General features: G+C 42.1%; 1 protein-coding gene across 1 annotated transcript in view; it reads left to right on the plus strand.

Moving 5' to 3' along the window:
• Positions 1-24,007, plus strand: part of LOC143300473 (cleavage and polyadenylation specificity factor subunit 1-like) — a 64,359-nt gene that overhangs the window by 35,890 nt on the left and 4,462 nt on the right. The window contains exons 23-33 of the mRNA XM_076614180.1: positions 1,689-1,928; positions 2,963-3,115; positions 6,961-7,077; positions 11,053-11,143; positions 13,170-13,254; positions 15,352-15,493; positions 16,284-16,352; positions 17,131-17,214; positions 18,759-18,935; positions 21,020-21,086; positions 23,139-23,186. Of these exons, the coding sequence (XP_076470295.1) occupies positions 1,689-1,928; positions 2,963-3,115; positions 6,961-7,077; positions 11,053-11,143; positions 13,170-13,254; positions 15,352-15,493; positions 16,284-16,352; positions 17,131-17,214; positions 18,759-18,935; positions 21,020-21,086; positions 23,139-23,186 (1,273 nt within the window). The remainder of the gene's footprint in view (positions 1-1,688; positions 1,929-2,962; positions 3,116-6,960; positions 7,078-11,052; positions 11,144-13,169; positions 13,255-15,351; positions 15,494-16,283; positions 16,353-17,130; positions 17,215-18,758; positions 18,936-21,019; positions 21,087-23,138; positions 23,187-24,007) is intronic.

The following is a 24,007-nucleotide window of genomic DNA, read 5'->3' on the forward strand; positions in this document are numbered from 1 at the left end:
AGAAGTTAGATGATGAAACAGAATAAATGGACCTCTTATGTGGTGCATCTGGGTGGCTAGTCTTTCAGAAGTTAGATGATAAACAGACTAAATGGACCTTTTATGTGGTGCATCTGGGTGGCTAGTCTTTCTGGGATGAGGTGATAAACAGAAGTCCAGAATGCAGCACATAGAAGAAGCTTTGGTGACAAGAGTTTATCCCTGGCAGAATTGTGTTAAAAAAAACATCTGTCTATCTATCTATCCCATTGTCTTGTCAACTGCATCACACACTTGGCAGCCAGCCTCCTCCATCCCTCGTGGTTGGCTGTCCTGACTGTCTCACTCAGGGTCAGACCTGTCCACTCTGAGATGTTGTCCTCCCATCTCCTCTTCTGCCTGACTCTTCTGCTTGCTCACCTGCACTGTTCCCTGAACAGGAAGGTCATGGCCAGTCCTGATGAACGCAAGGCGTGGCCATACCACTTCAATTTCCTTCTTTTTTTTGACTCACTTGTGTAAACAAAGTGAGTCTATGTTTTAACCTGGTGTTCGGTTGTCTGTGTGTGTGTGTGTCTGTGTGTCCGTGGTAAACTTTAACATTGCCATTTTCTCTGCAAATACTTTGTCAGTTGACACCAAATTAGGCATAAAAATAGGAAAAATTCAGTTCTTTCCAGTCATCTTGTTTAAAACAATATTGCACCTCTGGGATGGGCACAAAAAATAAAAAATGAAGCCTAATTATATGCAAACTGCATTTACTGTTATATTTATATTTTTTGTATTCTCTAAACTTGGCACTTTGATCTGATATTCTGACCCAACAACAAGAGCAGTCATTATTATCATTTTTTGTTCAAACAGGAACTTCTTTTGCTAAGCATGGAAGTTTTATTTATTTTGCAAACGTTTTGGTGCAGAGGGTAAAGAAGGGAAATTACTCTGTAATTAATGCTAGGAGACTTAATTTGCTTTAAACTGATCTTTCTCATCTTAAACATTACATTTTGAAATTATACTCAATACATAAAAAGCTTGGATTTTTTTAAAGTGTATCACAAGTGAGTCTTGAAGGCCTTGCCTCCTTTGTTTTTTATTTTTTTTTTTTATTTTTACAGTAGTCAGTATATCATCATGTGGCCCAATAGCTTGTTGGACTCTTCTATGCACTTCATTGTTTGTGTTGCAGTCCCTGTATGTGATGTCAGGGAAGTTCGGGGAAAAATAATCATGGTTTAAAAACAAACAAAAGAACTTCAGAGACACACAGTTAGTTATGTTCATTTTGCATCTTGTCACTTTTTTGTATTGTATTTATCTTTTTTTGTCACAACAGATTTCTCTGTGAAATTTGGGCTGCTTTCCCCAGGGAGAGCGCATCGCTACACTGAGAGCACCACACTTTTTTTTTCTTTCTTTCTGCCTGCAATTTTATTTGTTTTCCTATCGAAATGGATTTTCTACAGAATTTTGCCAGGGTCAACCCGTTTGTTGCCATGGGTTCTTTAACATGCGCTAAGTGCATGCAGCACACGGGATCTTGGTTTGTCATCTTATCCAAATGACTAGCGTCCAGACCACCACTCAAGCTCTAGTGGAGGGGGAGAAAATACTGGGTAACCCGTGCGCTCAGATTCTCTCGCTTCCTAGGCGGACGCGTTACATCTAGGCAATCACTCCACACGGTTTTGTTGTTGTTGTCTCAGGCACTGGTGGAGGAGGAGCTGCTGATCTACGAGGCGTTCCCGTTCCAAGCCAGCGACGCCACAGGGGCAGACAAGCGGCTGAAGCTGCGGTTCCGGAAGGTAGACCACGGCCTGATCCTGAAGAAGTCGCGGGGGGCGCGTCAGCGGCGGAAAGAGGAGGAGGAGGAGGGGGAGGGCCGATCGGGTCTGGACGCCATTCAGAGGCTGCGGTGCTTCACCAACGTGTCTGGATACTCCGGGGTGAGGGAGAGTGGGGGGATGGAGGTTTTGTGGGTGGGAGGGAGGAGGGTATATTGTACAGTGATCAGAGATGCCAACTGTTACAATATTGCCGTATTTTGTTTTGCTCGATCGCAGTTTGTTCCGATGTTATGCCATCATCAGAATTGTTCCGAGTTCATTTTCCTTCACATAGCGAGGTCACATGCTTCCCTATCGTAACATTACCCAGACGCTCTAGAGCTATTGATGACGAGGCCAGGGCAGTCACTACTAACCTTGGTCTCATGTGATGATGCTCAGCTAATCATGTGCATGTTTGCATTGAATAGCATTGAATGGACCAATCAGCTTATCGTAGTAGTTGCATCGTGTTGTAGGTAGGCCCAAGCATTTGTATACCTTGTAGATATAATGTACGTTTGCTGATGTTGCTTGGAGTCTGAGTGTTCCTGCCAAATTTAGAATGTTCATACCAAATTTCTTGGTTGTTTTCTGCAAACACTTGACAGGCGTTGGCATCTGTGAGTGATGATGGTGAGGCATTATTGTTACTTGTGTGCCACAGGTGCAGGGTAATGTGTGTGTGTGTGTGTGTGTGTGTGTGTGTGTGTGTTGGAGCTCATGTACGTTTATATGTATTTAACTGTGCTTTCATATCTGTGAAACTGCATGTTTGGTGCATATCTGTTATGCATGTGTGGGTGTATGTGTGAATGTGTGTCTTCATGTTTTACATTTATTTGCTTATTTATCATCATTGTTATCTTATTTATTTATTTATTTATTATTATTATTATTTTATTATTATTATTATTACTACTACCTTTTTTATTTTTTATAATTATTATTTATTTATGTAAGCTTATCTATTATTTATTCACCTTTTTTTTTCTTCTTTTTTTCTTTTTTTCTCAAGGCCTGACTAAGCGCGTTGGGTTACGCTGCTGGTCAGGCATCTGCTTGGCAGATGTGGTGTAGCGTATATGGATTTTTCCGAACGCAGTGACGCCTCCTTGAGCTACTGAAACTGAAACTGAAACGGTGTGCCACAGGTGTTTGTGTGCGGCCCCTACCCCCACTGGCTGTTCATGACGGCCAAGGGGTCACTGCGTATCCACCCCATGGGCATCGACGGGTGGGTGACCAGCTTCGCCCCGTTCCACAATATCAACTGCCCCAACGGCTTCCTCTACTTCAACAAGCAGGTAGCTACACAAGTGTGTGTACATATTCATATGCATGCACTCCGGTCCTGACCAGCACATTGGGTCATGCTGCTGTCAGTCGTCAGCCGTGCAGATTGGGTGTAGTGTGTATGGATTTGTCTGAAAGCAGTGATGCCTTGCAGATTGGGTGTAGTGTGTATGGATTTGTCTGAAAGCAGTGATGCCTTGCAGATTGGGTGTAGTGTGTATGGATTTGTCTGAAAGCAGTGATGCAGATTGGATGTAGTGTATATGGATTTGTCTGACAGCAGTGATGCCTTGCAGATTGGATGTAGTGTATATGGATTTGTCTGACAGCAGTGATGCCTTGCAGATTGGATGTAGTGTATATGGATTTGTCTGACAGCAGTGATGCCTTGCAGATTGGATGTAGTGTGTATGGATTTGTCTGAAAGCAGTGATGCAGATTGGATGTAGTGTATATGGATTTGTCTGAAAGCAGTGATGCAGATTGGGTGTAGTGTGTATGGATTTGTCTGAAAGCAGTGATGCAGATTGGATGTAGTGTATATGGATTTGTTTGACAGCAGTGATGCCTTGCAGATTGGATGTAGTGTATATGGATTTGTCTGACAGCAGTGATGCCTTGCAGATTGGATGTAGTGTATATGGATTTGTCTGAAAGCAGTGATGCCTTGCAGATTGGGTGTAGTGTGTATGGATTTGTCTGACAGCAGTGATGCAGATTGGATGTAGTGTATATGGATTTGTCTGACAGCAGTGATGCCTTGCAGATTGGATGTAGTGTGTATGGATTTGTCTGACAGCAGTGATGCCTTGCAGATTGGATGTAGTGTGTATGGATTTGTCTGAAAGCTGTGATGCCTTGCAGATTGGATGTAGTGTGTATGGATTTGTCTGAAAGCAGTGATGCCTTGCAGATTGGGTGTAGTGTGTATGGATTTGTCTGAAAGCAGTGATGCAGATTGGGTGTAGTGTATATGAATTTGTCTGAAAGCAGTGATGCCTTGCAGATTGGGTGTAGTGTATATGGATTTGTCTGAAAGCAGTGATGCCTTGCAGATTGGATGTAGTGTATATGGATTTGTCTGAAAGCAGTGATGCCTTGCAGATTGGATGTAGTGTATATGGATTTGTCTGACAGCAGTGATGCCTGGGTGCAGTGTATATGGATTTGTCTGACAGCAGTGATGCCTTGCAGATTGGATGTAGTGTATATGGATTTGTCTGACAGCAGTGATGCCTTGCAGATTGGATGTAGTGTATATGGATTTGTCTGACAGCAGTGATGCCTTGCAGATTGGATGTAGTGTATATGGATTTGTCTGAAAGCTGTGATGCCTTGCAGATTGGATGTAGTGTATATGGATTTGTCTGAAAGCAGTGATGCCTGGGTGCAGTGTATATGGATTTGTCTGAAAGCAGTGATGCCTCCTCAAGAAATTGTAACTGTAACAACAAGGAGGAAGGTCACTCCCATGTGTTTTTTGTTGTTGTTGTTTTTGCCCCAGAACTTGGGACATTGTGCTTTCTGTAGTTTGATAATGATGAATGGTGATGATGGGTGATGAAGATGTTGATATAGGGGTCCATTTAGATATAGGAGTATTTTGATAATGATGAATGGTGATGAATGGTGATAAAGATGTTGATACAGGGGTCCATTTAGATATAGGAGTATTTTGATATTGATGAATGGTGTTGATGGGTGATAAAGATGTTGATATAGGGGTCCATTTAGATATAGGACGACTTGACAAGGCTGTACGCTTATATCCCAGCCGTCAACCAGGCTGAGAGATACAGACACCAGCAGTGTTGGTCAGGAACTTTGAGCAGCACTCTCAAAGAGGGATGACCCTCAACTTTATGCTCCCAGTTTTCCCGTTTGAGTCCATGGAAGATTCAGCTCCAGGGTGGGAGCGACCATGAGTTAAAAAAAAACAACAACAAAAAAAAAACACACCCATAAACAACCCCACCTCTGACAGGGTTCGAACATGTGTCCTCACTGTCAGTTTGTGATGCTAACCACTTCTCCACTGCTGGCTGTTTAGGTGACCTTTCAGAAATACTGGCCTCTCATTAGATCTGGAGGAGAATATTCTAAAAAAAAAAAAAATTGAAAAAGGTAATGTCACATGGTCAGGCAGCTGTGGGTTTTTTTTTTTTTTTTTTTTTTTTCTTCTTCTTCTTTTTCCATAGTTTAGCTCTGTCATGTCATTTGATCATGTTGCTTTTTCTATGTTTATATATCAGGTGTCCCCGAAAAGTGAATCGCTTTTGGACAAGTATCTCAGTGATAGAGAAACCAAATTCATGAAAAATTTTCACATAGTAACCTTAGGGTATCATCAGCAAGTCTGCAAAATATCTAAAAGTTTGGACGCAAATTATGTGAGTACTGTCAAATTGTATTGTCACTTTTTTGGGGGACGCCCGATATATGTGCATGCTTAAGCATTCTCTCATATCCATGGAGTGGGTGCATGTAACAAAAACAAGGGTGTGGAGTGTGTGTGATAGGCATCTTGGATAGAACAGTATGAAGTACCAGGAAGTGTACAGCTATCTGATGTTTGTCATTCTCGCAAGGACCCTGAGCAGAGACATACAACACAGAAATACAAATGCAGGAGACGCCAGATGACAATTACTTTGACAGCACAAAGTTACAGTCAAACATGCGCCTCCAACAGAACATGCTTAACAAAGGTGCAACACTGTAGGCTCACAAAGCCTGGTGAGCACATTAGACTTGTGGGTTTTGGAGGGGGGCCGGGGGGGAGGGGGGGGGGGCGGTTGTCCTTTTTCTTTGTTTTTTCCTTTGCAAAGCAGCTTCTATTGTTTCAGAAGCAAAGAAACTACAGTATAGTCATTTTTACAAAGCCATGCATCAGTCTTGTGATATATATATATATATATATATATGTATATGTATGTTGACACTTTTATCAAGACATGTTCATTATTTCTTAGCATGCTGAGTATTGTGTACCAATATACACATTTTGAAGACTGACAGCAACAGCCATTTCATGCACAAGGACAAGCGCACTCGTCTACAGCCTCCCCTCCCACTGTTTCTCTGTGTCTCTTCCTCCCCCACGCCCCCATGCCCCTCCCCCCGCACCCCCCTGACACCCTCCCCCCACCTTTTTTTTTCCAGTTTGTTGGGTTTTTTTTTTACATGCATATATAAACGCATATTCGTATACACTCACATACATATATATTCATACACATATACATGCATATGCATAAACACATATATGCATACACATATATACACACTTATACATACACATAGACATGTATAATTAGTCTTATGATTTGATCAACCATCGACGGGCGCAATAGCCAAGTGGCTAAAGCGTTGGACTTTCAATCTGAGGGTCCCGGGTTCGAATCACGGTGATGGCGCCTGGTGGGTAAAGGGTGGAGATTTTTCCGATCTCCCAGGTCAACATACGTGCAGACCTGCTTGTGCCTGAACCCCCTTCGTGTGTAAACGCATGCAGAAGATCAAATACGCACGTTAAAGATCCTGTAATCCATGTCAGCGTTCGGTGGGTTATGGAAACAGGAACATACCCAGCATGCACACCCCCGAAAGCGGAGTATGGCTGCCTACATGGCGGGGTAAAAACAGTCATACACGTAAAAACCCACTTGTGTACATGCGAGTGAACGTGGGAGTTGCAGCCCACAAACGCAGAAGAAGAAGAAGAAGAAGATCAACCATCAAACTTTAAAGATTCTTTTCTCAGGATGAGTTGGTGCTGTGTACATGGACCGGTCTGAACGATCTTACATGATGGACATGAATTTGAACTGAAAAGTTAAACTTGCTGTTTGCACAGAGTGAACTGCGTATCTGCGTGCTGCCGACGCATGTGACGTACGACGCACCGTGGCCGATACGCAAAGTGCCACTGAGGTGTACCCCTCACTTTCTGTGCTACCATCCCGACAGCAAGGTAGGGGGAGTGCCTCCACTCCCGTCTTTCTGTCTTTCTCCATCCAACTCTCTGTCTTTCTGTCTTTCTCCATCCAACTCTCTGTCTTTCTGTCTTTCTCCATCCAACTCTCTGTCTTTCTGTCTTTCTTCATCCAACTTGCGTCTTTCTGTCTTTCTTCATCCAACTTGCGTCTTTCTGTCTTTCTTCATCCAACTTGCGTCTTTCTGTCTTTCTCCATCCAACTTCCGTCTTTCTGTCTTTCTCCATCCAACTTCCGTCTTTCTGTCTTTCTTCATCCAACTTCTGTCTTTCTGTCTTTCTCCATCCAACTTCCGTCTTTCTGTCTTTCTCCATCCAACTTCCATCTTTCTGTCTTTCTCCATCCAACTTCCGTCTTTCTGTCTTTCTCCATCCAACTTCCATCTTTCTGTCTTTCTCCATCCAACTTCCGTCTTTCTGTCTTTCTCCATCCAACTTCTGTCTTTCTCCATCCAACTCTCTGTCTTTCTTCATCCAACTCTCTGTCTTTCTGTCTTTCTTCATCCAACTTGCGTCTTTCTGTCTTTCTCCATCCAACTCTCTGTCTTTCTCCATCCAACTCTCTGTCTTTCTGTCTTTCTCCATCCAACTCTCTGTCTTTCTGTCTTTCTCCATCCAACTCTCTGTCTTTCTGTCTTTCTCCATCCAACTTCCATCTTTCTGTCTTTCTCCATCCAACTCTGTCTTTCTGTCTTTCTCCATCCAACTCTCTGTCTTTCTCCATCCAACCCTCTGTCTTTCTGTCTTCCTCCATCCAACTCTCTGTCTTTCTGTCTTCCTCCATCCAACTTCTGTCTTTCTGTCTTTCTCCATCCAACTCTCTGTCTTTCTGTCTTTCTCCATCCAACTTCCATCTTTCTGTCTTTCTCCATCCCACTCTCTGTCTTTCTGTCTTCCTCCATCCAACTTCCATCTTTCTGTCTTTCTCCATCCAACTTCATCTCTGTCTTTCTGTCTTTCTCCATCCAACTCTCTGTCTTTCTGTCTTTCTCCATCCAACCCTCTGTCTTTCTGTCTTTCTTCATCCAACTTCCATCTTTCTGTCTTTCTCCATCCAACTCTCTGTCTTTCTGTCTTTCTCCATCCAACTCTCTGTCTTTCTGTCTTCCTCCATCCAACTTCCATCTTTCTGTCTTTCTCCATCCAACTTCTGTCTTTCTGTCTTTCTCCATCCAACTCTCTGTCTTTCTGTCTTTCTTCATCCAACTTGCGTCTTTCTGTCTTTCTCCATCCAACTCTCTGTCTTTCTGTCTTTCTCCATCCAACTCTCTGTCTTTCTGTCTTTCTTCATCCAACCCTCTACCATCCAACCCTCCGTCTTTCTGTCTTTCTCCATCCAACCTTGCGTCTTTCTGTCTTTCTCCATCCAACTTCTGTCTTTCTGTCTTTCTCCATCCAACTTGCGTCTTTCTGTCTTTCTTCATCCAACTCAACTTCTGTCTTTCTGTCTTTCTCCATCCAACTTCCGTCTTTCTGTCTTTCTTCATCCAACTTCTGTCTTTCTGTCTTTCTCCATCCAACTTCTGTCTTTCTGTCTTTCTTCATCCAACTCTCTGTCTTTCTGTCTTTCTCCATCCAACTTCCATCTTTCTGTCTTTCTCCATCCATCTTCCGTCTTTCTGTCTTTCTCCATCCAACTTCCGTCTTTCTGTCTTTCTCCATCCAACTTCCATCTTTCTGTCTTTCTCCATCCAACTTCCATCTTTCTGTCTTTCTCCATCCAACTTCCGTCTTTCTGTCTGTCTTTCTCCATCCAACTCTCTGTCTTTCTGTCTTTCTCCATCCAACTTGCGTCTTTCTGTCTTTCTCCATCCAACTCTCTGTCTTTCTGTCTTTCTTCATCCAACTCTCTGTCTTTCTGTCTTTCTTCATCCAACTTGCGTCTTTCTGTCTTTCTCCATCCAACTTCCGTCTTTCTGTCTTTCTCCATCCAACTTCTGTCTTTCTGTCTTTCTTCATCCAACTTGCGTCTTTCTGTCTTTCTTCATCCAACTCTCTGTCTTTCTGTCTTTCTCCATCCAACTTGCGTCTTTCTGTCTTTCTCCATCCAACTTCTGTCTTTCTCCATCCAACTTGTGTCTTTCTGTCTTTCTTCATCCAACTTGCGTCTTTCTGTCTTTCTCCATCCAACTTCTGTCTTTCTGTCTTTCTCCATCCAACTTCTGTCTTTCTGTCTTTCTCCATCCAACTTCCATCTTTCTGTCTTTCTCCATCCAACTCTCTGTCTTTCTGTCTTTCTCCATCCAACTCTCTGTCTTTCTGTCTTTCTCCATCCAACCCTCTGTCTTTCTGTCTTTCTCCATCCAACTCTCTGTCTTTCTGTCTTTCTCCATCCAACTCTCTGTCTTTCTGTCTTTCTCCATCCAACTTCCGTCTTTCTGTCTTTCTCCATCCAACCCTCTGCCCCCTGAATCGCCCGACATTGTCCGCTTAACACAGTGTTCATTTACCTTTCATTTTCGTTTTTAGCAGTCCCACAATGCACAGAGACTGGAAGTACGTTTGGTACTTCCTTTCACTGCTGCCATTTTGAAGTTTGGAGCAAGGGGATTTCTGAGCTACGAATTTGTATAAAGTTGATGATTTTTGGAGGACAAAAATGGCTGAGAATGATTGGTTAGACATGCCTTCAGTCATGGGTAACTGTTAGTATGAGGTATCTTTATTTGTGGAGCTCTGAGTATTTAGAGTTTGAGAAAAATGAGCACACACACACACACACACACACACACACACACACACCAGATCACTCAGTGACAGTTTTTATAATCTTTGATGCACACACAGCTTGAGACTTTTTCCAGTACTCTCTGGATTTAAAAGAAAAAAAATCTATCTTCACAATTAAAGTGTTTCCAGTTTACTTGTTTGTTTGATTATGATGTTTTCTGCACGCCATAAACTGTCTTCTGCAAAAAAAAAGAAAGAAAAGAAATAAGTCCTATTTTGCATGATTTTTATTTGTTTCAAATGTGTGATGTGAGTTCAGTGAGGAGTTACTTCCCTTCGCATAGGATTTAGAATTTCCCTTGGGATTTTTCTGTCAGTGGGCAGAGGGTTAACTTGTTGAGTTGAATAACCTATTGTCAAATTGCTGTTAACTCACTCCTGACGTAGCACCTATTTAGCATAATGATCTTATGAGCTAAAAAATCTCTTAACTGACCTTTGCACTCTCCATTGCGACCAATAAATGCTGAGTTTGTTGCTGTGCTCGCGAGCAGGAAAGTAATTTTCAAGGTGACTGGTTGACGTGAACAGTGTGTGTCAACCCATTTTCTTCCCATGCACAAGGCAGACAATTGTTTGAGAGAAAGGAGCCCGATGGGGGATTCATTATGTTCTGAGTTTAAACCGTTTAAAACGCACAGTACTTTAATGGATTCATTTTTAATCCTTCAATGTGTGCAATTTAAAAAAAAAAAGAATTATGGATACTTTCATTATCTCACTGGAAGATAGCATAAGAAGGGGGGTTTTGTATTTTGTCCCCGGCTAACTCATCATGTTACTGATTAGTTTGGAAAATTTCAGTTCATAACTTCTAACCATTTGTTTTTTGGTGATTTTTTTTTTTTTTTTACTAACCTGTACAAATGAGTCGTCTGTGGGGAAAATCAGTGAAGCGAACTGGCAGTACTGAGTTAAGGTCAAGTTGTTCATGTCCTGGTTTGAAGTTGGTGTTCCCAGCCCTACACTTTATCGTTTTTATCCACCATCAAGCTCACTTTCCTGTGAAATGATGTTCATTGACCTACGCACATACATGCAGACTTTGAATTAAGTAGCTGTGGGTGTTGAGTGTATCGGTGTATGTACATGTACTTGTGAACATGTGTGGGATTTAAGTCTGAGGCAGTTGAAACACAAGAGGAAAGTTACATATGTGAATGCTTGTGAAAGGATGCATGCAGTGCACACACAAAACTGTTTGGTGTGGTGGTTGTGTTTCAGCTTTACGCAGTGGCCATCAGTGTTCCTGAGGAGTGCAGCAAGGTTCCAAAGAGCAGTGCCGATGAACGGGAATGGGAGACCGTTGAGAGAAGTAATAATGATCAAAGTGACAGTGAATCATTCTTTTACTGCACAGTGTAGCTTGAAACAGTAGGCTCAGAGTGTTTTAGAACTTGTATTGCATGGTATATTTTGAAACAATAGGCTCAAAGTGTTTTCGTACATGTATTGCACAGTATATCTTGAAACTCCGAGTGTTTTTGTACTTGTATTGCACTGTATATCTTGAAACAATAGACTCAAAGTGTTTCCGTACTTGTATTGCACAGTATATCTTGTAACAAGAAGCACAGAGTCTCACCAAAGATAAACACACACAAAAAAGCCCCTCCCCCAACCATGTACAGTTCAAGGTTAACTCATTCAGCCCTGTGCCCAAGCACAGTTCAGATGTCAACATTTGTTCCATTAAAATGCTGTACACATTCCTGCATATGCTTAAACAACAAGAAAAGACAACTGTTTCCAGCTGTGTCTATATGTATCATTCTGGAGGGGGGGAAAAAAACCCTGTCGATTTCAGTACATTTTCTCCGTTTTTCCACATCAGTATCGGAGTATGGCAGGGAAACCTGCCGAGGCTGTAAACACCCTAGGGTTGAATGGGTTAAACACACCCACACATCACAAAGACAGACAGACATCAGCATGTCTCTGGGTTTAACACACACACATCACAAAGACAGACATCAACATGTCTCTGGGTTTAACACACACACATCACAAAGACAGACAGACATCAACATTTCTCTGGGTTTAACACACACACATCACAAAGACAGACAGACAGACATCAGCATGTCTCTGGGTTTAACACACACACACATCACAAAGACAGACAGACATCAGCATGTCTCTGGGTTTAACACACACACATCACAAAGACAGACAGACATCAACATGTCTCTGGGTTTCACACACACACACATCACAAAGACAGACAGACATCAACATGTCTCTGGGTTTAACACACACACACATCACAAAGACAGACATCAACATTTCTTTGGGTTTCACACACACACACACACACATCACAAAGACAGACAGACATCAGCATGTCTCTGGGTTTAACACACACACATCACAAAGACAGACAGACATCAGCATGTCTCTGTGTTTAACACACACACACATCACAAAGACAGACAGACATCAACATGTCTCTGGGTTTAACACACACATACACATCACAAAGACAGACAGACATCAGCATGTCTCTGGGTTTAACTCACACTTATGTCACAGACATCCACATGTCTCTTTCTCCACACACACAGTGAATGAGTCAAATTCCACTGTAGGGCAGTGAGGGCATCCCCCTGTTGGTTCACCTCTGTCCAACCAGCATGGAACTTTGAGGAGATGAATCAAGGTCCATGTCTGTCCTGAATTTTATTCTCTCTTCAGTTTTCCTTATACTTATTTCATGGCGGATTGTGATAGTTAAAACAGACTTGAAGAAGTTAACTCACTCAGTACGGCCAGTCCTCTCTTCTCCTCTACACAGACCCCTCGGATGTCCTGTGGGTGTCTGAATGACCCAACCTTTAGCTTCCGTCGTCAGAACTGTGGTATTCTTTGTCAACATTCACCTCTTCAGTATAAGAGCGTTCCGCTTGCAGTATTTTGATGATGGTAATTGGGATGAAACGCTGTTAATGTCGTCTCTTTCGCCGTTCGTATGGAGAGAGTTAAACAAGGAATGGAATATCTGTCTGTCAGTCCTTTTTCATACAGGAGTGAAGTGTTCCATCTGTATTCTATGGATCCACATCTGTTTTTTGTCCATGCATGTGTTGTGAGTGTATGTGCATGTATGTGTGCTTTGTCTCAGACTGATGTGTTACTGTAAAGTGCTGTGAGAGGTGTGAAAGTGATGTCCAACTTTTCTGTTGTTATGATTGTCGTCATTATTATCATTGTGATCATTGTTCAGTAAATAACATGACCATGTGGACATAAACTGTACATGATTGTGTTGATATTTAACACATAGTCATGTGCACTCTTAACTAACCTGCATTAACCTGTCAGAAATACCCTTCGTTGTGCAGATGAGCGCTTTGTGTTGCCCAACACGCTGAAGTTTTCAGTTCAACTCTTCACCCCTAGTACCTGGGAGATGATTCCTGATGCCAGGTGTGTGTGTGTGTGTGTGTGTATGGTGTGTGTGTGTCGTGTGTGTGTGTGAGTGTGTGTATGGTGTGTGATTGTGAGTGTGTCGTATGTGTGTGTGTGTGTGTGTGTGTGTGTGTATGGTGTGTGTGTGTGAGTGTGTGTGTGTGAGTGTGTGTGTGTGTGTGTATGTGTGTGTGTGTGTGTGTGTGTTGTGTGTGAGTGTGTGTGTGTGAGTGTGTCGTATGTGTGTGTGTGGTGTGTGTGCAGTGTGTGTGTATGAGCGTATTTGTATGTGTATATGAGTGTACATTTTTTTGTATGCATGTATAAGTGTGTGTACATCTGTGTGTGTCTGTATGTATGAGTGCCTGTGGGTGCACTTCATAGTTTATTGAGTTATTGTTCATGTAAGCAGCCTAGAAAGAAATCAAACAAAACATTGATTCAAAGTTTGATGCAGTGTCAGCACTCTCTCGTTCAGGCAGTTCTTTCCAAAGAAATCAGTTCCTAATGATAACAACAGTAACTACTACTACTTGTGGGTTGCAGCTCCAGTGATCGTTTGTACGCATGAGTGAGTTTTTACACTGTGACTGATAATGGGTTGTTCATGCTCGGTATGTTCTTGTTTCCATAACCCACCAGACACTGACATGGATTTCAGGGTCTTTAACACAGGTAGTTGATCTTCTGCATGTGTACACACACAAGGGGGTTTCAGGCACAAAGCAGGTCTGCACATCAGCTGACCATGAAAATGGGGGAAAAATCTTCACCCTTTGCCCACCAGGTGCGGGGCCAAGTGTTCAAAACCCAGGACCCTCAGACTGAGGGTGTAATGTTTTAACCACTTGGCTGTTGTTGTGCCCATCATCACGGTGACGGCGCCTGGTGGGTAAAGGGTGATTTTTACGATCTCCCAGGTCAACATATGTGCAGACCTGCTAGTGCCTGAACCCCCTTCGTGTGTCTATGCAAGCAGAAGATCAAATACGCACGTTAAAGATCCTGTAATCCATGTCAGCGTTCGGTGGGTTATGGAAACAAGAACATACCCAGCATGCACACCCCCGAAAACGGAGTATGGCTGCCTGCATGGCGGGGTAAAAACAGTCATACACGTAAAAGCCCACTCGTGTGCATACAAGTGAACGCAGAAGAAGTTGTGCCCGTCAGCATGTGTGTGATAGTTGTCCACTGCTGTAGTGGAGGCAGCAGCTGTCCCGACTATCTGGGCTAGAATTTGATTATGGTGGAGATTGCCTTGCTTAACACTTTGAGTCCTGACCACCGCTTTACCGGTGGCAGAGAAAAATGACATAATGCCCAGCCACCGGTTGAGTGGTGCGTAAACACTTGAAGCGTGCAGTCTCAACCTGGCCCGTCAGGGCAGAAATCAGGGACAAAACGTGCGAGAAAACAACTGTACACAACGCAGCAAGTAATTGATATGCTTGATGATTTATCAGAAGTAGAGTATGACAATGATTACTCTGATAGTGAGGTGGAATTCGAATCGGATGATTTTGCTACAGATAGTGATGTTGAAAATGAATCTGAGTATGCAGAATCAGTTGATCAAAGGAGGCGTGTCAGGTTGAGACTCTGCACGCTTCATGGTAGAAATCGACCTTTTTTATCCAAAGCACTTGCACAAAACACAGTGAAAAGGCACGGCAATGTTGGTACTACGTTCGCTGATGCCAGAATATTATGGTTTTTCTGATTGGCTCTTTAGTATAAGTCAACCAATAGCAAAACATGACACAAGTGTTTACGCACCACTCAACCGATGGCCAGGCATTATGCCACCACCGGTAAAGCGATGGTCAGGGCTCAAAGGGTTAAGTTAGATCCCCACTCACTCGGCCAAGAGGGTTTTAGGACAGTTGGTGTTGGGATGGTCCCCAAAGGCCAACTAGCCTTCAAAGCTGCAGCACTAAGAGCCAGTGCAGTTTTGCCTCCTAGTTTGAGAGTCATAGTCCTTCACAAAAGACTAGGCTGTAAATGTATTCACGTTGCAATGGAGAAACCATTGATCGTGCTGCTTTCACTTTGCTGTTGGCCCAGCCGTATGCTACAAACAGTAACACAGATGTCTGTGTGTCCTGTGTCCAGCTATGAATGTGAGGAGTGGGAGCACATCACTGCAGTGAAGAACGTGCAGCTGACGTCAGAGGGAACCCTGTCGGGTCTCAAGGGTTACATCGCCATCGGCACAACATACTGCCTAGGGGAGGAGGTGGTGGCCAGGGGACGGGTGAGTGGCTTCCCTTGTGCAGTCTTTTGCTTTTGGAACATTTTTTTTGTGTTCAGTTACTGTTGGTTTAATTTTTTTTTTTTTTTTTTTCAAACTTGGGTTCTGCCATTTTTGTAGTTATGGCTGATCAGTCATTGTAGATTTATCTTTTTAATCTTTGGTTGTGTGGTTAAACAGGGGTTGTTTTTGCTTTTTTTTGTTTTGTTTTTTTACCTTTGGTTCTGTAGTTTTAAAAAAAAATTAACCTTTGGTTCTGTGGTTTATTCATTCTTTTGTTCTTTAGATTAGATTTGAGAGAGCAACTGAAACCCTAATCTGCACTATTTGTTTACAGAATAACACACACACACACACACACACACACACACATGTACACACACGTACACACACACACACATGCACACACACACATACACACACACACACACACACACACACACACACACGTGTGTGTGTGTGTGCGTATATATATATATATATATATATATATATATATATATATATATATATATATATATATATAATCAACAGCAGTGCTCTTGGTATGTCTTTTAAACTTGTAATTTAAAAGCAGCAAATTTTCACTGTATAACAGCTTCTTAGGTATTAGATATATATATGCATGTGTGTGTGTATGTGAAATAGTGTATACTCCAATCCAAGAAAAAGGAAATATAGTAATATGGAATTTTCCACCAACTCCCTTCTGATTTCCATTTGTCAAATGTGCATGCCTGGTCTGTGAGTCCTTGCTAATGTCAGTAAGGCAGCGCTCTGTTTCACTGGACAGATCATCATTCTGGAGGTCATTGAGGTCGTCCCGGAACCAGGTCAACCGCTCACCAAAAACAAAGTCAAGGTCAGTGACGGTCAGGAAGTTCTTGCAGACATGGAGCAGAAGGAAAAAACCAACAAAAAACAATATGAAGGAGCAGATGAATACCAAAAAAGTGAAAACGAATGTATACCTTCATACAGAAGCACATATATGTGCACAGAGAAACTCAAGTACGCACACATACATGTGCGCGCGCACACACACACACATGCACATTGCATACATACATGCAAAATATGCACACACTGATGCATCACACACACATGCACATGCATACATACATGCAAAATATGCACACACTAATGCATCACACACACATGCACATGCATACATACATGCAAAATATGCACACACTAATGCATCACACACACATGCACATGCATACATACATGCAAAATATGCACACTTTAATGCATCACACACACACACGTGCACACACTCTCACCCCTACACACCTGCTTATGCATTTGTGATAAAGATCTGTTTAAAAACACATGGATGATAAATGATTCCAAAGTGCATCTGAAAACACATTTGTAAAAGATATGTTGACAGATTAGTGAACGAACACACACACACACACAGATGTACATGTACATGTGCAAACACTCAAACTGTTTCAGCAGTTATTGGTGACAGCTTGAAAGATCGCTTTGAGGTGGATCTTCACGACTGACCAGACGCCAACTAGAATATTAATAATACTAATTACAGTATTGTTGTTCGCACTGTTGTTGTTGTTTGTTCAGAGCTGAACGATATGCGGATCTTTCATTGGTGGTGTTGGTTTTGAAACCAGGTGGTGTACGAGAAGGAACAGAAGGGACCAGTGTCTACCTTGGCACACATCAACGGCTTTCTTCTCTCTGCTATCGGGCAGAAGGTGAGGCCCTTGCTCTCTTTTCTCTTTTCTGTCTGTCAGACTGTGTCTGTGAGACTAAGAGGAAGATAGGGAAAGAACTGTCTTTGAAAGAAAGATGATGAGGCTAGGAGGGTAAAGGAATGACCAACAGTAGAGAATGTTAACACTCTCCACAGGTGCACAACTTGAAGTTAGTGCTGCTTATGCTGTCAGTTCAGCTAGTACACAGGTAAATAACAGGTACATTGGAACAAACCCAGGCGCTTCCTCAAAAAAGGAAGCTGGGGGCTTGTCCTTGTACTATCATTTGACGCGTGCACACAGTAGCGACGACAGGAGAAATGTGCAAACACAAATTAGCTCTTATTCAAGACTGGCATAGCCTTTTAATCCTGAATATGCCACACAGAATATACAGACAATACAGAACAAACACGTGGTTGCCTTTATGAATTTTTGACTGGAAATGAAAGAACAATGAGGAAAGGAGAGTAAAAGAATAAGCAACAATAGAGAGTGGTAACTCTCTCCATTTACAAGGCACACAACTAAGTCAGTGCTGCTTGTGCTACCAATTCAGCAAGCCACACAGGTAAATAAAAGGTATACATCGGAACCCAGGAACTTCTTCAAAATTGTTGTCTTTGAGGCCATTCTCCCTCTCTTCTGTGTCTGCCTTCTGTCATTTAGGCAGCCATATGACGTTATTTTCAAGGGGCACTGGAGTGATTGGGTGGTTTAGTTGACTCATGTTCAGTGATCTATTTTTACCCGTCGTTTCATGGGTGTCTGTGACTGTAAACTTACTACTTTTTCTCAAATACTTTTATGACACAAATTACAAAAATGAAAATCGTTTTCCAGTCAGCTTGTTTAAAACAATATTGCACCTCTGGGATGGGCACAAAAAATAAAAAAAATGAAGCCTAATTATATGCAAACTGCATTTACTGTTATATTTATATTTTTTGTATTCTCTAAACTTGGCACTTTGATCTGATATTCTGACCCAACAACAAGAGCAGTCATTATTATCATTTTCTGTTCAAACAGGAACTTCTTTTGCTCAGCATGGAAGTTTTATTTATTTTGCAAACATTTTGGTGCAGATTTTAAAAAAGGGAAATTACTCTGTAATTAATGCTAGTTTTCATTTCAGTGCACTTCTCACTTCACAATGTCTGCAAGTGAGTGTTTTACTTGTGTGACCAGCTTTACTCTGATGTATAGGCAGCTGTATACACTTATTTTCAAGGAGTGCCATGGTGACTGGGTTTGTTTTTTTTTTCTCTCTGTGTGTGCGGTTTACAGTTGTACAAGAACAATGTATTCCTTATTTTGAAGGGATACTAGCGTGAATGATTATTTGCGAGTGTGTGTGTGTGTGGTTTACAGCTGTACATTTGGCAGCTGAAGAACAGTGTATTCTCTTATTTTCAAGGGGACTAGTGTGAATAATTTGTGTGTGTGTGGTTTACTGTTGTACATTTGGCAGCTGAAGAACAGTGTATTCTCTTATTTTCAAGGGGACTAGTGTGAATAATTGGTGTGTGTGCTGTTTACAGCTGTACATTTGGCAGCTGAAGAATAACGACTTGAGCGGGGTGGCATTCATCGACACCCACATCTACATCCACTCACTGATCACGGTGAAGAACCTCATCCTGGTCGGGGACGTTCTCAAGTCCCTCACGCTCTACCGCTACCAGGCCGACCTGAAGGTCCTCTCAATCGTCAGCAAAGTGAGTGGTACAGTTGTCTTCTTCTGCTTGTCTTGTTGCTGCTGCTGCTGTTGTTCTTCTTCTCCTTCTTCTTCTTCTTGTCCTTCTTCTTCTTCTTCTTTGTCATCTTCTTCTCCTTCTTCTTCTTTGTCATCTTCTTCTCCTTCTTCTTCTTCTTCTTTGTCCTTCTTCTTCTCCTTCTTCTCTTCTTTGTCATCTTCTTCTCCTTCTTCTTCTTCTTTTCCTTCTTCTTCTTCTTCATCTTCTTCTTATTATTATTCTTGTTCTTCATCTTTTCCACCTCCTCCTCCTTTGTCCGTCCTTTTCCTCCTATGCCTCCTCTTCCTTCTCCTCTTCTTTTTTTTTTCTTCTGTGTTGGAGGCTGTTGCCCATTGGTGCAGACATATTAAATGATATAAGCATTAATGATGTCTATGAGTGCAGTGGTAGCCAAGCGGTAAACGAGCATCCATGGGTTTGTGTCCCTTATACTGACAGGGATTTCTGTTACCCCCTTAACTACACCTTGAGTGGTGGTCTGGATGCTAGTCTTTCAGATTAAACAGAGGTCTTTATGCAGCATGCATTTTAACGCATGTGAAAGGAACACACGGCAACAGAACAGTTGTCCCTGGAAAATTCTGTAGTAAAACCAGTACACTTGCAGGCCAAAAAGAAATCTGCATGATATACATGTGGGTGGTGCCGCACCGCGATGGTGCACTCGCTACAGGAAGAGCAGCCTGAATTTCACACAGAGAATGCTGTTGGGATGAAAAGTAGCTCAGCGCAGCGCAGCATAACGCAGCGCAGTGCAACATTGTGTATACAATACAATACAATACAAATACAACACAATACAATGCAGTGAAATATAAATATGGTTTGTGGGTTTGCATTGCTAATCTAATTCGATACAGTGCAAAACAACGCAATGGAATGCAATACAAGTGATGGATGTGGGTTTGTTTTGTGTTTTTTTTTCCCATCATAATTATTTATTTATTTATTTATTTATTTATGTATGCTTCTCTCTCTCTCTCTCTCTCTCTCTCTATATATATATATATAATGTATATACATACATATATACATATATACATATATATACATTTTTTTTCTCAAGGCCTGACTAAGCGCGTTGGGTTACGCTGCTGGTCAGGCATCTGCTTGGCAGATGTGGTGTAGCGTATATGGATTTGTCCGAACGCAGTGACGCCTCCTTGAGCTACTGATACTGATACTGATACTTTGTGTATACAATGCAGTACAATGCAGCACCGTACAATACTATGCAATACAAATGATGCTTGTCAGTTTGCATTGTGCATACAATACAGATATAACACATCATACAATACAGTGCAATACAAATGGTGTATGTGGGTTTGTGTTGTGTATACCATACATTACAAATACAATACAATGCAACAACAACACAATACAGTGCAATACAAACGATGTATGTGGGTTTGTGTTGTGTATACCATACATTACAAATACAGTACAGTGCAATAGTTTCAGTTTCAGTTTCACTTTCTCAAGGAGGCGTCACTGCGTTCGGACAAATCCATACACGCTACACCACATCTGTTGAGCAGATGCCTGACCAGCAGCATAACCCAACGCGCTTAGTCAGGCCTTGAGTGCATGCTTACATATTTGTGTACCTATGAAAGTGGATTTCATTTTATGTAATTTCGCCAGAGGACAACACTCTCGTTGCCATGGGTTCTTTTTCAGTGCGCCAAGTGCGTGCTGCACACGGGACCTCGGTTTATCGTCTCATCCGAAAGACTAGACGCTCAGTTTGATTTTCCAGTCAAACTTAGGAGAAAGGGCGAGAGCGGGATTCGAACCCACACCCTCACGGACTCTCTGTATTGGCAGCTGAGCGTCTTAACCATTCTGCCACCTTCCTCCTTACAGTGCAATAAAGATGATGTATGTCAGTTCGCCTTGTGTATACAATACAAACACAACGCAACACCATACACTACAGTGCAATACAAATGATGTTTGTGGAATTGCATTGTGTTTACACCACCATACAGCACAGTACAATACAGTACCAATGATGTCTGTGGGCGTGCTTTGTGTGTCAGGATCTGAAGCCACTGGAAGTCTACGCTGTGGAGTTCCTGGTGGATAACTCACAGCTCTGCTTTGTTGGTGAGTATACATAGAATAGAATAGAATAGAATAGAATATGTCTTTATTACCAAGTGTACCAGGGTCACAAGGAATATTAGGGGGGATAGTACATAACAAAATACGAACATAAATCGAAAATCATACACAAACACAGATACAGTAAAAATTAGGATACATGCAAGTGCATATCAATATAAAGACTTGTGCATACTCACACATGCATGCACTGCACACATACACACACATACCCACACACACACACACACAGATACACAGAGGCACGCGCGCACACACACACACAGAGGCACGCACGCGCGCGCACACACACACAACCACACACACACACACACACACACACACACACACACACACACAAACTCTCTCTCTCACACACACACATGTTTGAACAGAAGCTGCATATTACATGTGGATGGGGCTGATGACTACATCTTCAAGTAGATGGTTGTCGATGCAATGGAAATACATAATAAGGAAGTGAGATGTCATGGCAAAATACTAAACATCAGATGCACTGATCACATCATGAATGAACAGGTGCATCAAACCATCAAGCAGCACATTAGAACATAGGAAGATCTGCTGACACCAGTGAGAAAAAGAAAAGTGTGTTGGTATGGCCACACGACAAGGTCCAGTGGTCTTGTGCAAAACAATCCTCCAAGGAACTGTTGAGGGAGGGAGACAGAAGGCGAAAAAAATGATGAACTGAACAGCATTGCAGAGTGGACTTCAAAACCGTTTGCAGACTCAGGCTTTGTCACACAACTGAGTGACCCAGAGGAGTCTGGTGAACTGTGCCTCTGTGAAGTGCCTTAACCCTTTGAGCCCTGACCACCGCTTTACCGGTGGTGGGGAGGGGTGGCATAATGCCTGGCCACCGGTTGAGCGGTGCGTAAACACTTGTGTCGTGTTTTGCTATTGGTTGACTTATATTGAAGAGCCAATCAGAAAAACCGTAATATTCTGACGTCAGCGAATGTAGTACCAGCATTGCCGCGCCTTTTCACTGTGTTTTGTGCATGTGCTTTAGATAAAAAAGATCGATTTCTACCATGAAGCATGCGGAGTCTCAACCTGACACGCCTCCTTTGATTAACTGATTCTGCTCAGATTCATTTTCAACATCACTATCTGTAGCAAAATCATTCAAATTCCACCTCAATATCAGAGTAATCATTGTCATACTCTGCTTCCAATAAATCATCAAGCATATCAATTACTTGCTGCGTTGTGTGCAGTTGTTTTCTCGCACGTTTTGTCCCTAATTTCTGCCCTGACGGGCCAGGTTGAGACTCTGCATGCTTCAAGTGTTTACGCACCACTCAACTGGTGGCCGGGCATTATGTCATTTTTCTCTGCCACCGGTAAAGTGGTGGTCAGGGCTCAAAGGGTTTAATACCAATTATTTGCAAATTTTGGCTCTGGAGCTCAGGCAGAAGGGTTAAAATTGCTCAGGAACTCAGGGCTCAAAGGATCAAAGACTCTTCACAGAGTTAAAGGAGAAAAAGAAGATGATATATATAAATCTCCATTATCCACCTGCTTCCAAGAGTTTATCGGCCGTAGCTACTTTCGTTTTCTCTGCATAGGCGGATAGTAGTTTGCACAGGACAGGAATGTCAGACCCCTGCCGGAGTCTGCACTAGTGGGTCATGGTAAGTATGTTACTAAAACGTAATTTTAGGAGGAAAATTTCCATTATCCCTCCCTCCCCCTCTCTCTCTCTCTCTATCTATCTATCTTTCCGTCCATATCATAAGGCATGATGTATGGACTTTGTCCTGGATAAAGCAATTGAGTTCAGAGAAATTGCTACCTTGTGATATATTATGCTCAGAACTGTGACTGCTGTTTCATGTGATTTTATGTTCATCTTATGTTAACAAAGAAACTGATGTGGAATGTGTTGTTCACGTATGCTGTCATACGGAATGTGGGTGACCTGATGAGTTAGTAATCTGCAACCACTTATTCATCACTGTGTGTGCGTATGTGTGTGTGCGTGTGTATGTGCGTATGTGTGTGTGTGTGTGTGTGTGTGTGTTTCAGCCTCTGACAGAAGCAAGAATCTGATAATCATGTCCTATTCACCAGAGGGTGAGTATACCTTTAAACTTTTTTATGTTGGTTTTTTTTTTCTGAAAACCTATGCTGTAGATTAGTTGATTCATGCTGTGTGTTTATAAATGAATCTTAAAGTATGTATGTATAATACAGTCGACCTGTGCTGTGTTAGCCTACAAGTAGAGTTTCTTTGTCCTTACTTTGTGCGTACAAATGAATTGGATCTGTGCTGTGCTAGCCTTTAGGTTACTGGGAAAGTCTCTCCAAGCTCTGTGTTGTGTATCCCAAAGCTCTGTGTTGTGTATCCCAAAGCTCTGTGTTGTGTATCTGTGTTGTGTATCTCCAAGCTCTGTGTTGTGTATGTATTTAATAAACAGTGAGGCCGGGAGATCAAATGATTAACAAATAGTAAAGAGTGGTAACTCTCTCCATAAACAAGGTACATAACTTCCAGTCAATGCTGCTTAAGCTACCGATTCAGTTAGCACACAGGTAAACAAAAGGTACATTGGAACAAACCCAGACACTTCCTCAAAAAAGGAAGCGCCGGGCCTGTCCTTATACCAATCATTTGACATGTGCACACAGCAGCAATGACAGAAGAAATGTGCAAACGCAAATTAGCTTTTATTTAAGACTTTTGTTTACCTGTGTGCTAGCTGAATCGGTAGCATAAACAGCATTGGCTTGAAGTTATGTACCTTGTGTGTGGAGAGAGTTACTACTCTTTACTATTTGTTAATCATTTCATCTCCTGGCCTCATTGTTTATTAATTTCAAGTTGAAAAACCACCGAGGCAACCATGTGTGTGTTCTGTATTGTCCAGTATGTTCTGTGTGGCTTGTTCAGGACA

The sequence above is a fragment of the Babylonia areolata genome, chromosome 26 (genome assembly GCF_041734735.1).
Source record: "Babylonia areolata isolate BAREFJ2019XMU chromosome 26, ASM4173473v1, whole genome shotgun sequence".
Lineage (NCBI taxonomy): Eukaryota > Metazoa > Mollusca > Gastropoda > Neogastropoda > Buccinidae > Babylonia > Babylonia areolata.